The sequence below is a fragment of the Rana temporaria genome, unplaced genomic scaffold, assembly GCF_905171775.1.
Source record: "Rana temporaria unplaced genomic scaffold, aRanTem1.1, whole genome shotgun sequence".
NCBI lineage: Eukaryota > Metazoa > Chordata > Amphibia > Anura > Ranidae > Rana > Rana temporaria.
In genome coordinates, this window is record NW_024404661.1 from 31333 (window position 1) to 46589 (window position 15257).

The following is a 15257-nucleotide window of genomic DNA, read 5'->3' on the forward strand; positions in this document are numbered from 1 at the left end:
CATTGATTACTGTGAAAATGACAATTGCAGTTTGGGAGTTAACCACAGGGGGGCACTGAAGGGGTTAGGTGTGACCTCATGTGTGTTTCTAACTGTAGGGGGGTGTGGCTGTAGGTGTGACGTCATCGATTGATTGATCGTGTGTTCCCTTTTATAGGGAAACACAATGACAGCGCCACAGTGAAGAACGTGGAAGGTGCGTTTACACACAGCTCTCCCCGTTCTTCAGCTCCGGGGACCGATCACGCGACTCAATCGGCGATCGGGGTCACGGAGCTTCGGACCGGGTCGCGGGCGCGCTGGGCACTTAAAGAGGACAGGTATGTGCTTGTGCCGAGCCGTGCCATTCTGCCGACGTATATGTGCAGGAGGCGGTCCTTAAGTGGTTAAAGGGACAAAGTATAAAGACCCTCCAGCGCTCAGACCAAAGATCTCCACCCAGAGAGTGCGACACGCAGGGATTCCAGCGATGCAGCCCCCGCCTCACTCCGGACCATCTTCAGAAAATGCACACAAGAGGGCGCAAGCGCCTGGCAGGGGGTGTCAAACTGGCGGTCCTCCAGCTGTTGCGAAACTACAAGTCCCATCATGCCTCTGCCTGTGGGAGTCATGCTTGTAACTGTCAGCCTTGCAATGCCTCATGGACAAAAGCAGCCGTCCGGCATGTGAGATCGGCATCCCCACCGAAGCCACACAATGGAGGCGTTTCGGGGGACAGACCCCCTTCCTCAGAGCTGTAGTCTCCCGAAACGCGTAGGTTTTCTCCATTGCCGGATTGCTGCTTTTGTCCAGCTTGGTTTTATTTTATTCTGCTTCTGTAAGTAGATTTACCATTTTATGATTTTACAATAAACTATTTTGGAGGTGATGCACTAGGGCGGTGTCCAACTGGCGGCCCTCCAGCTGTTGTGGAACTACAAGTCCCATGAGGCATTGCAAGGCTGACAGTTACAAGTATGACTCCCACAGGCAGAGGCATGATGGGACTTGTAGTTCCGTAACAGCTGGGGGGCCGCCAGTTTGAGACTCCCCTGCTGGGGGTTTGCGCCCTCTTGTGTGCGTTTTCTGAAGATCGCCCCCGTCTGAGGCGGGGGCCGCATCACTAAAATCATTACGTGTCACCAGGGCAGCCATCACAAATTTTGGGGCCCCTTACACAGCTTTAGGCAGGGCCCCCCCCCGGAGCAGAGAACCAGGGGGGGGGGGGCCCTCCTCTCTCCTGCTGCGAGATAAGCGGGGGGGGGGGGGGTTGGCGCTGATGAACAAAACAAAGTCAAGTCTTCTCTTCTCTCTCCTGCCGCGAGTTGCTAAAGGTGGGGGGGGAGGTAAAACGAGAAATAAAAACGGGGGGGGGGGGGAGCGCCGGGCCCCTGGCGACCATCGGGCCCCTTACAGGTGTAATGCCTGTACCCCCCCTGATGGCGGCTCTGGGTAAAGAAGTTTCTTGGTCTGAGCGCTGGAGGGGCTTTTTATTTTCTCCATTTAATGTTTAATGAATTGATATTTTCTTGCAGTTTAACCACTTCAGCTCTGGAAGGTTTTACCCCCCCCCCCTTCATGACCAGGCCAGTTTTTGCTATTCAGCACTGCGCTGCTTTAACCACTTGCTTACTGGGCACATATACCCCCTTCGTTCCCAGGCGAAATTTTAGCTTCCGGGACTGCGTCGCTTTAACCGACATTTGCGCGGTCGTGCGACGTGGCTCCCAAACAAAATTGACGTCCTTTTTTCCCCACAAATAGAGCTTTCTTTTGGTGGTATTTGATCACCTCTGCGGTTTTTATTTTTTGCGCTATAAACAAAAAAAGAGCGACAATTTAAAAAAAAAAATATTTTTTTTTTACTTGTTGCTATAATAAATATCCCAATTTATTTGAAAAAAAAACAATTTTTTTCTCAGTTAAGGCCGATACGTATTTTTCGACGTATTTTTGTAAAAAAAAAAAAAAAAACGCAATAAGCGACTGGTTTGCGCAAAAGTTATAGTGCCTACGAAATGGGGGATAGATTTATGTTTTTGTTTTTTTTTTTTTACTTGTAATGGCGGCGATTTGCGATTTTTTTTTTTTTTGTCAGGCCTGCGATATTGTATCGGACACTTTTGACACAATTTTGGGACCATTCACATTAATACAGCGATCAGTGCTATAAAAATGCACTAATTACTGTATAAATGTGACTGGCAGGGAAGGGGGTAACACTAGGGGGGTGAGGAAGGGGTTAAATGTGTATCCTGGGTGTGTTCTAACTGTGTGGGGGGAGGGGGGTGACTGGGGGAGGTGACGATGCTGTGTCCCTATGTACAAGGAACACAGATCGGTCTCCTCTCTCCTCTGACAGCACGTGGAGCTCTGTGTTTACACCCCATCATTACACACAGAGCTCCACGTCCTGCTGTGTTACCGGCTGTGTTCCCGACGATCGCGAGTGTCTGGCGGACATCGCGGCCGCCAGGCACTCGCATCGGCTCCCGAGCGATGCGCCGGGCACGTTGTTTCCCCGCTGCGCGCACAGGGAACAACAACAGCAGGACGTCTATGGACGTCCACCCGGCACTTGAGAGCCGCGCTGTGGATGTCTTTCGACCATAGCGCGGATCTCAAGTGGTTAACTGGTTAATTGCACAACGCTGAACACAAACCAAATTCAACACTCGTTGTAGAATTATAAACATTATTGATTGTACCTTACCCCCTGAAGAAGCCAATGCTTTGGCGAAACATGTTGGGATTCATTGCTGTACAACTCGCCTGTTTATTTAGATTATTGTATTGATCAATAATATTACAAGTGCTTTGTATGTGTGATCAGATCTCTAGAAATCCTGAATAATAATCTCCTCCTCCTCCTGTGTGGCTGTGCAGGGCGATGAGCGGCGTCTGCAGAGCGTCCGCACTCTCTTCCTGGAGCTGCTCCAGGCCCGGAAGCCTCTCGTCCTCCACAACGGTCTGATAGACTTGGCCTTCCTCTATCAGAGTTTCTACGCTCAGCTCCCCGACAAGGTCATGAACTTCGTGGCCGACCTCTCGGAAATGTTCCCGGCCGGAATCTACGACACCAAATACGCCTCGGAGTTCGAGACGCGCTTCACCGCCTCTTACCTGGAGTACGCCTATAAGAAATGGTGAGCCTCCGATCCTCTATATAAAGTCATTGGAAAGTCTCGTGCGCTTCCTATAAAAATAACAAATGTTACACTGTGGCGGTGACTTGTCCTCAATGTTCCCCTATGGGGGAAGTTCCTTCACTGACTGCGCAGGCGCAAACTTCCCGACGGAAATCTCCGAACCTCGCCCGGCAACCAGGCTCATTCTTTAACATCCCCGTGGATTGGAGGATGTTAAAAAAAGAGCCAGGAGGCCGAGCGAGCGAGGACGTGAGGCCGACTGGCCACTTACCTCAAAATCCACGTCGCCCTGGATGCCGGCCGCCGTTCGGGGATTTCCGTCAGCAAGTTTGCACCTGCGCAGTGCTTGAAGGAACTTTCCCGATAGCTGGAACCAGCTCAGCGCATCAGTTTGCGCATGCGCTGGAACTTCCATGATACGTGGAACCAGCACGGCAGATCACCGGCTCTGTAATGGATTTGCACAGAGCAGCCCTGATCCTCCTCTTCTCGGGTCCCTTTTTTGTGATCCTGGCCCCTGCCTCTTGTTCAGTGCCCCCCACAGCAAGCCGCTCGCTATGGGGGGGGCACCTGAGCCGAGTCACAGCTTCCTGTGTCCATTCAGACACGCAGCCCCAACCTGGCCACACCTCCTCTCTCCCCTGATTGACTAGCTGACTTTAATTGACAGCAGCTGGAGCCAATGGCGCCGCTGCTGCTTTGTCTCAGCCAATCGGGAAGGAGAATCCTAGGCTGCATTCACACCTGAACGCGGCGTATTGTCCCGCGATTTGCCGCAACAAATTGCAGAGTTTTGTCCCGCGGTTTGCCGCGACAAAACGCGTCGTTTTTTAGCCTTGCGGCAAATCGCGGGACAAAAAGCCGCAATTTTGTCGCGACAAAACGCGTCGTTTTTTAGCCTCCGATACGCCGGAGGGGTGATTTCACATTGTCGGCTATGCCGAACGCCGAAGCCGCCTGAAAAAAAGGGTCGGGGACTTGTTTTGAGCTTCAGGCGTTCGGCGTGGAGATGTGAACCATCGCCATAGCCGACAATGTTAAATCACCCCTCCAGCGTATTGCAGGCTGCGATCGCGGCGGGCGTGAAAACGCCTAGGTGTGAATGGAGCCTCAGACGGCTGAGACACTCGTGGACATCGCTGGACAGAGGGGGGGCTCAGGTAAGAGGGGGGGGGGGGGGCTGCTGCACACGGAAGGCTTTTATAACCCCTCTAATCGTAGATTTATTTGTGTTTGTTGGGGGGGGGGGGGAGGGGCCTCGCCATCTGTCAAACATCTCTGACAAGCAAGGAGTGGCAGTTGCTAATGTGAACCTATAGGCTAAATCTTCACATTCCAGGGTCAGAACTTTGAAACATAAGGCATGTAACATGGCACTGCACAGAATAAGACTTCACCTCTGTAGTGTAAGAACTGACACTTCCTGTGAGGAAACTACATATCCCACAATCCCCTGGTCTCTTAGTCTAGTGCTGAATAATTAGATCTGGCACAGACACCGACACGCGGAGCAATTAACAGAGAGCTCCCCATGTGGTCTTTTATCACAATGACACGCCCACATTTGTGATACGACACGACCCGGAAGAAGAAGTGGCTTGTCCCTTTAGTGAATAGAGACAGGCTCGGTGAATGAATATATGAACAAAGGGCGATCGATCAGCCATGACGCTACGAACTGCAGCCGCAACCTGTGAGTCCGTCATTACAAGGTGAGGCCAACAAGCAGGGAACAGAATTACACAAATACAACAAAACAATGGGCTGGATTCAAGAAGCAATTGCGCCTGTGTAACAATAGTTACGCGGCGCAATTGCTTACTTGCCCCGGCGTAACGAATGCTCCTGATTCAGGAACCTCGTTACGCCGACTGCAGCCTAAGATATGCGCGGCATAAGGCTCTTATGCCCGCATATCTTAGGCTGCATTCTTACGTTGGCCGCTAGGGGGCGCTCCCATTGTGCTCAGTGTATAGTATGCAAATTACATACTAACGCCGATTCACAACGTTGCGCGAGCCCTGCGTATGCAGTTTCCGTACGGCGGTTTTTGCGTAAGGCTGCCCCTGCCTATTAGCAGGGGCAGCCAATGTTACGTATACCCGTCGTTCCCGCGTCGCGAAATTTGAAATTTACGTAGTTTGCGTAAGTGATTCGTGAATGGCGCTGGACGCCATTCACGTTCACTTTGAAGCAAATGACGTCCTTGCGACGTCATTTGACGCAATGCACGTCGGGAAAGTTTCCCGACGGAGCATGCGCTCTACGATCGGCGCGGGAACGCGCCTAATTGAAATGATTCCCGCCCCCTACGGGATCATTTAAATTGCGCGCGCTTGCGCCGGGCATTTTGCCGGCGCGCCCACGCAATTTACGGAGCTACTGCTCTGTGAATCAAGGGCAGCGCAACAAATTTGTGGGGGCGCAGGGCAAAAACGCTTCTACCCCAATGTGTACAATGCCTAGAACCGCTGGCTGACCACAATATATATATATATATATATATATATATACACGTTACTTCAGCCATAATCTTGTTTTTCATATTTTGGCTTTCTCATGAAAGCGTTCCGAGTGGCTCATTAGCCGCTGGATTGCTTTCAGGTGTGGTGGGAGCGGACATCCCCTCCCCCCCCTCCCCCTCCCACCGGTGTTTCTCTATCTTACCGTTCTTCCCGGCTCGCCTGATGGTCGGACTGGCTGGTTACCGAGGCAAAAAAAGACCCGATCGCCTTTGATCACCTCTATGGCCTTGGAGGACCGGAGAAACGTCATGACGTCACTTCTAGGGTGGAAGTAAACACATTGGGCTAGATCCATAAAGACTTACGATGGGCGTGTCAGTAGATACGCCGTCGTAAGTCCGAATCCGCGCCGTCGCAACTTTAAGCGTATTCTCAAACTGAGATACGCTTAAATGTTGCTAAGATACGGCCGGCGTAAGTCTCCTACGCCGTCGTATCTTAACTGCCTATTTACGCTGGCCGCTAGGGGCGTGTACGCTGATTTACGCCTGGAATATGTAAATCAGCGAGATACGCCTATTCACGAACGTACGCTCGCCCGTCGCAGTAAAGATACGCCGTTTACGTAAGGGGTTTTCAGGTGTAAAGATAAACCACCAAAAACATGGCGCAGCCAATGTTGAGTACGGACGTCGGAACCGCGTCAAATTTTTCACGTTTTGCGTCGTTTGCGTAAGTCGTCCGTGAATGGGGCTGGGCGTAGAGGTTACATTCACGTCGAAAGCATTGACTATTTGCGACGTGATTTGGAGCATGCGCACTGGGATACGTTCACGGACGGCGCATTTACGTCATTTACGTGGGGTCACACTTAATTTACATAAAACACGCCCACAGCTTCAACATTTGGATTAGGCGGACTTATACCTAATACGCTACGCCGCCGTAACTTCGGCCGCAAAATCGTTCTGAATACTATACGCGCCTCTCAACGTTAAGGCGGCGTATAGGAGATACGCTACGCCCGCATAAAGGTATCTGAATCTGGCCCATTTTCTTTTCTTTTTGATCTTTTGACACCAGATCTCTCCACAAAGAGGACCTGTCACCCTTATTGCCACCATTTCTTTTACAAAGGATGATTACATTGTAATAGGAATAAAACTGATAAAAATAAATGAAAGAAACCGTGTAAAAAAAATAATAATAAAATAATTTGCACTCAGAAGTGAAAGCATACGTAAGGAACGCACACATATGTAAAGATGTTCACACCACACATGTGAGGTGTCGCCGCGAACGTTAGAGTGAGAGCGATAATTCTAGCCCTAGACCTCCTCTGTAACTTTAAATGGGTAACCTGTAAAAAAAATTTAAAGTGTCGCCTATGGAGATATTTAAAGGGGTTGTAAAGGTACATCCCCCCCCCCCCTTAAATATCTTCCTTTCCTCAGTGCCGTCCTCCTTCACTTACCTCAGTGCCGTCCTCCTTCACTTACCTCAGTGCCGTCCTCCTTCACTTACCTCAGTGCCGTCCTCCTTCACTTACCTCAGTGCCGTCCTCCTTCACTTACCTCAGTGCCGTCCTCCTTCACTTACCTCGGTGCCGTCCTCCTTCACTTACCTCGGTGCCGTCCTCCTTCACTTACCTCAGTGCCGTCCTCCTTCACTTACCTCGGTGCCGTCCTCCTTCACTTACCTCGGTGCCGTCCTCCTTCACTTACCTCAGTGCCGTCCTCCTTCACTTACCTCAGTGCCGTCCTCCTTCACTTACCTCATCCTTCCATTTTGCTTTTAAATGTCCTTATTTCTTCTGAGAAATCCTCACTTCCTGTTCTTCTGTCTAACTCCACGCAGTAATGTGAGGCTTTCTCCCTGGTGTGGAGAAAACCTCTTGAGGGGGGAGGGGGCGAGCAGGAGAGTCAGGACACTCTACTTTGCAGATAGAGAAAGGAGCTGTGTGTTAGTGGGCGTCCTGACACTCCTGCTCGCCCCCTCAAGAGGCTTTCTCCACACCAGGGAGAAAGCCTCGCATTACTGTGTGGAGTTAGACAGAAGAACAGGAAGTGAGGATTTCTCAGAAGAAATAAGAACATTGGAAGGAGGACGGCACTGAGGTAAGTGAAGGAGGACGGCACCGAGGTGAGTGAAGGAGGACGGCACCGAGGTAAGTGAAGGAGGACGGCACCGAGGTAAGTGAAGGAGGACGGCACCGAGGTAAGTGAAGGAGGACGGCACCGAGGTAAGTGAAGGAGGACGGCACCGAGGTGAGTGAAGGAGGACGGCACCGAGGTGAGTGAAGGAGGACGGCACCGAGGTAAGTGAAGGAGGACGGCACCGAGGTAAGTGAAGGAGGACGGCACCGAGGTGAGTGAAGGAGGACGGCACCGAGGTGAGTGAAGGAGGACGGCACCGAGGTGAGTGAAGGAGGACGGCACCGAGGTAAGTGAAGGAGGACGGCACCGAGGTAAGTGAAGGAGGACGGCACCGAGGTAAGTGAAGGAGGACGGCACCGAGGTAAGTGAAGGAGGACGGCACCGAGGTGAGTGAAGGAGGACGGCACCGAGGTAAGTGAAGGAGGACGGCACCGAGGTAAGTGAAGGAGGACGGCACCGAGGTAAGTGAAGGAGGACGGCACCGAGGTAAGTGAAGGAGGACGGCACCGAGGTAAGTGAAGGAGGACGGCACCGAGGTAAGTGAAGGAGGACGGCACCGAGGTGAGTGAAGGAGGACGGCACCGAGGTAAGTGAAGGAGGACGGCACCGAGGTAAGTGAAGGAGGACGGCACCGAGGTAAGTGAAGGAGGACGGCACCGAGGTAAGTGAAGGAGGACGGCACCGAGGTAAGTGAAGGAGGACGGCACCGAGGTAAGTGAAGGAGGACGGCACTGAGGTATTCCACGAGTGTGCGCAATTTTAAAGCGCAACATGTTGGGTATCTATGTACTCGGCGTAACTTCATCTTTCACATTTTACTCCAAAAAATTGGGGTATATATTATGTTTTGGTGTTGTGTTTTTTTTTTATTCATTAAAGTGTTTGCAACGATCGCCGCTTTATTCCCTAAGATCTCTGCTAAAAAAAAAATGTACTTATAAACAAAAATCAGATTGGGGGGCCCCCCCAATTAAAATGCTGACTCTTTGTAAACGTTGTCTTCTGTCTTGCAGCAAGCGTGAGAACGGTCGGAGGATAGACTCGAGCGCCAATCACCTCTCTGTAGAGTTCTGTCACTATACCGCCAGCATGTCGGCGTACGTGGACTACCGCCTGTGCTCCCTCCCCGACCAGGAACGCGCCGGCTCGGCCACAGAAGGGCCCGACATCTGTGAGAAGTTCTCTGTAAGTGTCATCTCGGGGGTTCTCGTATTTTGTTTTCTCCCGCTTGTTACTGGATTGTGAATCTTTGGTTGGATATTATTATTATTATTCTAGTTGTACAAACCTACATTGGAAATTCTTTCCCCCTTTTCCTGCCCAGAATATAGACACATGACGGCCGGCCGGGCGGGCGCTCTCCTGTCACAGGATGTCCTATAAGGATCGCGTTCCCACGAGCCACGCTGCAGCGCCATTTGTCATCAGCGAATGACAGATCGGTGTACAGAGCTGCTACCGATTCCATGTGATCACTGTGACCGATCACAGCAGATCACATGACATTTGTGTCGCCCAGAGGCGATTCAGTTCGCATGTGCCGCGCTATATAAGTTTTTCATTCATTCATTTGTACACAGTGGATGGCTTCCATGCATTGTGTACTATTGCAGTGGTCACCAACCCCGTCCTCGGGGGCCACTAACAGATAACTGAAATACATCCCAGGTGATCTCATTTGCTGCTCAGTGATTGCAGTATTCTAGTCTGCATCTCCCCCCAAGGAAATACCGTATTTATCGCGGTATAACGCGCTCCCGCGTATACCGCGCACCCCTAAAGTGACCCCCAATCCTGTGGAAAAAAAGTTATTTTTGTACTTACAGTTTTGGTGTCTTGCGCTGCGTCCATCGGCGGTCTCGTCGGGTCCGGCGTCCTTCTGCAGCTTCGGGTGTCCTTCTGCGGCTTCGGGTGTCCTTCTGCGGCGTCCTCCCCGCTCGTTTCCCGCGCCGAGTTTTGAATACTGCGCCAGCATATACCGAGTGCAGTACACTCGGGCAGGCTCCGCAACTGTCGCGCTCACGTCCTGTACGTCCAGGACGTGACCGCGGAAGAAGCCGAGACTGGCCGACTATACCCGAGTGTACTGCGCTTGGTATATGTCGGCGCAGTATTCAAAACTCGGCGCGGGTATCGGCGTATATATCGCGCACCCACGATTTTGCCCTGATTTTCAGGGCAAAAAAGTGTGCGATATACGCCGATAAATACGGTACATAAAACCTGGCCTATTGGAGGTCCCCGTCGACAGGGGTGATAACCACCGTACTATTGTGATGATCTCTCTGATTGGTCGCCGTAATCACATGGTACAGATGGGGCCAATCGCAGCCCACGTGATTAGCTGTGAAATCTGAATGGATTTCATTCAGAAAAAAATGGTGGTTTATAGCGGTGATAATCAATGTTATAAGCAATCAAAAAAATAAAATCCTGATCACCTTCCCAGATTGGTGCATTGTTACTATGGTAACACTATTACTTTCGTCACAGTATGTAAAAAAAAAAAAAAGAAAATTGTAATGAAAAAAATTTAATAAAAAATTGCAAGATAATTCTTAAAAAAATATATATATATTTGAATTTACATAACATCCTGACGCCAGTCAGTGTCTCTGATCACCGCCACACCCGTTTATATGACAATGCCGCCGTGCTGCGCTGGTGACAGGATGAAAAAAATAAATAAAATAAAAATGTAAAAAAAACGATTTTATTCAATTTTCTGCATTTTCCCAAAAATTGTGACAAAAAAATGACAACTTCAAAAAATTTGCCACGCCTCTTAATAAATACCTGGGACTGTCTACTTTCCAAAAAGGGGGGTTTGGGGGTATTTGTGCTGTTCAAGAAATTAGATCGATTTATCAGAGATATATCCCTCAAAAATTGTGCTCGCATTTTGCGAGTGGATTTTGAGGGCTGGCGAGCTATTTGCTGCCTGGGGGCGAGCACCGCGGGCAGCCTAGGTGGGTGGAATGGGAGTCCTTCCAGCGATTGCGGAGGAGAGAGAGAGAGAGAGCCGCCCAGGTGATCAGAGCGCAGCGCAGGGAACACAAAGATAACGGCTTTCATTTCAATTTCCGTGTCCCCGCCACTCGCTGTCAGGTACAGCCCCTCCCCCTGGTCCCGGGACTTTGATAGACAGATCACCCATCCAATCCCGGTGACGAGTGATCTGTCAATTAAAGTTCCCTGGCCAGGAGGAGGGGCTGTATATGACGTTGAGTGGCGGGGACACGGAAATTGAAATTAAAACGGTTATAGTTGTGTTCCCTGCGCTGCGCTCTGATCACCTGGGCGGCTCTCCTGTTCCTCTCTCCTCCCCTGCACAGGTAGGCTGCATTGGTGGGCACAAGGCTGCCTTGGTGGGCACGGATAAAGTTGTTGTTAATATTTATTTTTATAACTTAATTCTGCATAAAACATTTAAGTGTCATTACATGAGATCATTTATGAGGGCGTGTTTAGGGGCGGATTTAGGGGCAGGGCAGGGGCTGGATAGGGCAGCTGGTGGTGAGTAACCCCTTGAGGCCTGGCTAGTAGCTCAGGACTTGAAATGTTGAGTCCTGTCATAGTGTGTGGGACTCTCTAACTTCCCTACAGACTAATATTCACTGATTTGGGGTATTTTCACCAAAGAAATGGCACAGAATAAATACATTTTGGCCAAAATTTATGAAGAAAGATTATTTATTAGCAACATTTTAGAAAGAAAAATGGGGGAAAGAGTGCCCGGTATTCGGACAGGTGGGAGGCAGGAAGCGGGTGAGAGTGCCCGGTATTGGGGGAGGTGGGGGGTAGGAAGTGGGGGGAATGTGCTCGGTATCGGGGGAGGTGGGAGGCAGGAAGCGGGTGAGAGTGCCCGGTATTGGGGGGAGGTGGGGGGAATGAAGGGGGGTACAGGTGCCTGGTATCGGGGAGGTGGGGGGCAGGAAGTGGGGGAATGTGCCCGGTATTGGGGGAGGTGGGGGCAGGAAGATGCCTGGTATTGGGGGAGGTGGGGGGGGCAGGAAGGGGGTGAGGGCCCGGTATTGGGGAGAGAATACCGGGTATTGGGGGACGTGGGGGGCAGGAAGGGGGTCAAGGTGCCCGATATTGGGGGAGGTGGGAGGCGGGTGAGAGTGCCTGGTATTGGGGGAGGTGGGGGTCAGTAAGGGGGAGAGAGTGCCCGGTATTGGGGCAGGTGGGAGGCAGGAAGGGGTTGAAGGTGCCCGTTATTGGGGAGGTGGGAGGCAGAAAGCGGGTGAGTGCCTGGTATTGGGGGGGCAAGAAGGGGGAGAGTGCCCGGTATTGGGGGGGCAAGAAGGGGAGAGTGCCTGGTATTGGGGAGGTGGGGGGCAGGAAGGGGTGGAAGGTGCCCGGTATTGGGGGAGGTTGGGGGGGCAGGAAGGTACCGGTATTGGGGGAGGTTGGGGGGGGCAGGAAGGAGGTGAGAGTGCCCGGTATTGGGGGAGGTGGGGGGCAGGAAGGTGCCTGGTATTGGGGTAGGTTGGGGGGCAGGAGGGGGTGGAAGGTACCGGTATTGGGGGAGGTTGGGGGGCAGGAAGGAGGTGAGAGTGCCCGGTATTGGGGGAGGCGGGGGGCAGGAAGGTGCCTGGTATTGGGGTAGGTTGGGGGGGCAGGAAGGAGGTGAGAGTGCCCGGTATTGGGGGAGGTGGGGGGCAGGAAGGTGCCTGGTATTGGGGTAGGTTGGGGGGCAGGAAGGAGGTGAGAGTGCCCGGTATTGGGGGAGGTGGGGGGCAGGAAAGGGGTGGAAGGTGCCTGGTATTGGTAAAGGTTGGGAGGCAGGAGGGTCAGGGTGCCCGGTATTGGGGGGCAGGAAGCGGGGGAAGGTGCCCATTATTGAAGGGGTTAATATACCATGCTGATCATAAGCCTATCCTCGTGTGTAACATGTCCGATGTATTGCAGGCGTACGGCTGGTGCCCCAACGGGTCGAAGTGCGTTCTCTCCCACAACATTGACCTGATCATCGATGAGGATGAGAAGGGAAGATCAGACAAGAAGAAGAAGAGAAGACGGAAGAGGAAAAGGGGCGCAGCACAAGAAGAGACCAATGAGGAGGTGAGCATGGAGCCCCCATGTAGAAAGCCCAATGTGGACCCTTCTGATCCCCCGGAGAAGGAGGAAGAGAAAGGAGAGGAGCACTTGATGAGCTTGGAGCCCCCTTGTAGAAAACCCAATGAGGACCCTTCTGATCCCCCGGAGAAGGAGGGGAAAGGAGAGGAGCATTTGATGAGCATGGAGCCCCCTTGTAGAAAACCCAATGAGGACCCTTCAGATCCCCTGGAGAAGAAGGAGAAAGGAGAGGAGCACTTGGTAAACATGGAACCCCCTTGTAGAAAACCCAGTGTGGACCCTTCTGATACCCCGGAGGAGGGGAAAGGAGAGGAGCACTTGGTAAACATGGAACCCCCTTGTAGAAAACCCAGTGTGGACCCTTCTGATACCCCGGAGGAGGGGAAAGGACAGGAAAACATGGAGACTGAGAAGGAAGACGGCTCAATGGAGACCGTTATGGGCCAATCAGAGATGAAGGACGCGCCCACACAGCGAGTCTCTTCCAATCAGCATGGAGACCACCATGGACCTCCAGCGACTGTGGACATGGATTTGTTGCTAAGAGACGATCAGACCAGTAAAGCGATTGGTGAGGGTCACCATGTCCAGCCCCCTAAGCGCAAAGTCCCCAGCACGTCGGACGCGGGAACCCACAGAGCCGGCTTTGACGCCTTCATGACCGGATACATTCTGGCTTACGTGTGGATGCTGAAGAGAGCGGATAACGCGGACGCTTCCGCCACCTGCCTGCCGGACTGCCAAAATAAAATTTATCTCAGCGGGAAGAACGTTCCTCTGCCGATCATCAAAAGCATCTTCGCCAAATGCTCCCGCCCCCACATGCAGAAAATCAAACTCATCGCGCCCTAATGGACCGCCATCTTTAATGGGCCGCGGCGGGATCACTAAATATTTACAGAGAATTTATGACTTTGGCACCCACTTTTTTTTTTTTTAATTGTTTATAACGGGTGAGCGGTCCACACCGACCGCGAATACAGAGCAGCTAACATTGGTATAAAACAGGGACATGCAATTAGCGGACCTCCAGCTGTTGTAGAACTACAATTCCCATGAGGCTTAGCAAGACTGAGAGCCACAAGCACGACACCCAGAGGCATGATGGGACTTGTAGTTTTGTAACAGCTGGAGGTCCGCTAATTGCATATCCCTGGTATAAAATAACGATACAACACATTGGAAGGTTCACACATCTGTCGCCGCCCCTAAGCATTCCTCTCTAGTCGCACCTTCCACGAAATGTCGGAAGCAATACTTCCTAGCCCAGTGTGTCCGGTCCCTTCGTTTTTTGTTTAAAAGAAAAGGAGAGAGAACATCTAATACTAGCAAGGAAGGTTATGCCGGGTACACACGATAGGACCGTTTCGGCGGATAAATCCTCTGAGGATTTTGATCCGATGGAGTGTACACACCATCGGATCGAAATCCGCGCCGAATTCCCATTGCGATGACGTGACGCGCCGTCGCGCCATCGCCGCGATGATGACGCGGCGACGCTGTCATATAAGGAATTCCACGCATGCGTCGAATCATTATGACGCATGCGAGGGATGGGTTCGGACGGATCGATCCGGTGAGTCTGTACAGACCACCGGATCGATCCGCTGGAGCCGATTCCAGCGGATAGATTTCTTAGCATGTTAAGAAATTTTTATCCGCTGGAAATCGGTCGGCCCGAAATATATCCGCGAATAAATATCCGCTCGTTTTTGGTCAAAATATCAATCACAGACATGTGAGGAACGCCCACTCCCGCGGGACTCGCAACGGGTGAATATGCTGTACAAAGGTACGTACAGCATCAAAAAAATAATAATAGCCTTAATCGCATTGTAATTTGGGGGGCCAGTGTAATAAAAAAAAGTAGCTTTTAGGGTGAACCACCCCTTTAATGTCTTCGACCTTTTTGAAGCATTGTAGAAGAGTCGGTGGACGCGGAGATTTCCGGCGCAGTGGTATACAGGCCTTTGCTGCATCAAGCAAATGTCTCGCCGCTGATTTCTTGTAGATACGAGCCGGGGTAAGAGAAAATATGTCGGGTCATGCGGCACCTCCCTCCAGTAGTCCCCAAGACGGGGGCAGGACCAGAAGACGGGGAGCAATGTACCCCTCTCCTCCTACTTTTTTATTGTTTCGTGTTCCTGGTTTGGTGTGAAGTCCGGCGGTCTGTTCTCTGTATTCCCGAAATACCTGCATCCGTCCGAAGTTTTCCGCTCTCACTGGAGTGCAGCAGCGAAAAGGCCGGCGGCACTCTGGTTAAAATTCAATAAAGATTATTTTATTTATTGGTTCTGGACAAGCAGAGTCCCCATCTGTGAACCACCCCTACCTCCTCCACGACGCGTTTCGTCATAGTGATCTTTTTTATAAGGAGGAGATAACAATAAAGTGCCGTCGGCTATTTCTTCCTAGATGTGCTGACC

At 51.5% G+C, this 15257-nt stretch overlaps 1 protein-coding gene across 1 annotated transcript in view; it reads left to right on the forward strand.

The window, feature by feature from the left end:
• LOC120922816 (target of EGR1 protein 1-like) overlaps nucleotides 1-14243 on the forward strand; it is a 28453-nt gene extending 14210 nt beyond the window's left edge. Inside the window, exons 6-9 of the mRNA XM_040334819.1 lie at nucleotides 2866-3125; nucleotides 8763-8934; nucleotides 12664-13128; nucleotides 13210-14243. Coding sequence (XP_040190753.1) covers nucleotides 2866-3125; nucleotides 8763-8934; nucleotides 12664-13128; nucleotides 13210-13683 — 1371 coding nt within the window. The 3' untranslated portion in view covers nucleotides 13684-14243. The remainder of the gene's footprint in view (nucleotides 1-2865; nucleotides 3126-8762; nucleotides 8935-12663; nucleotides 13129-13209) is intronic.
• Nucleotides 14244-15257: the final 1014 nt, after the last annotated feature.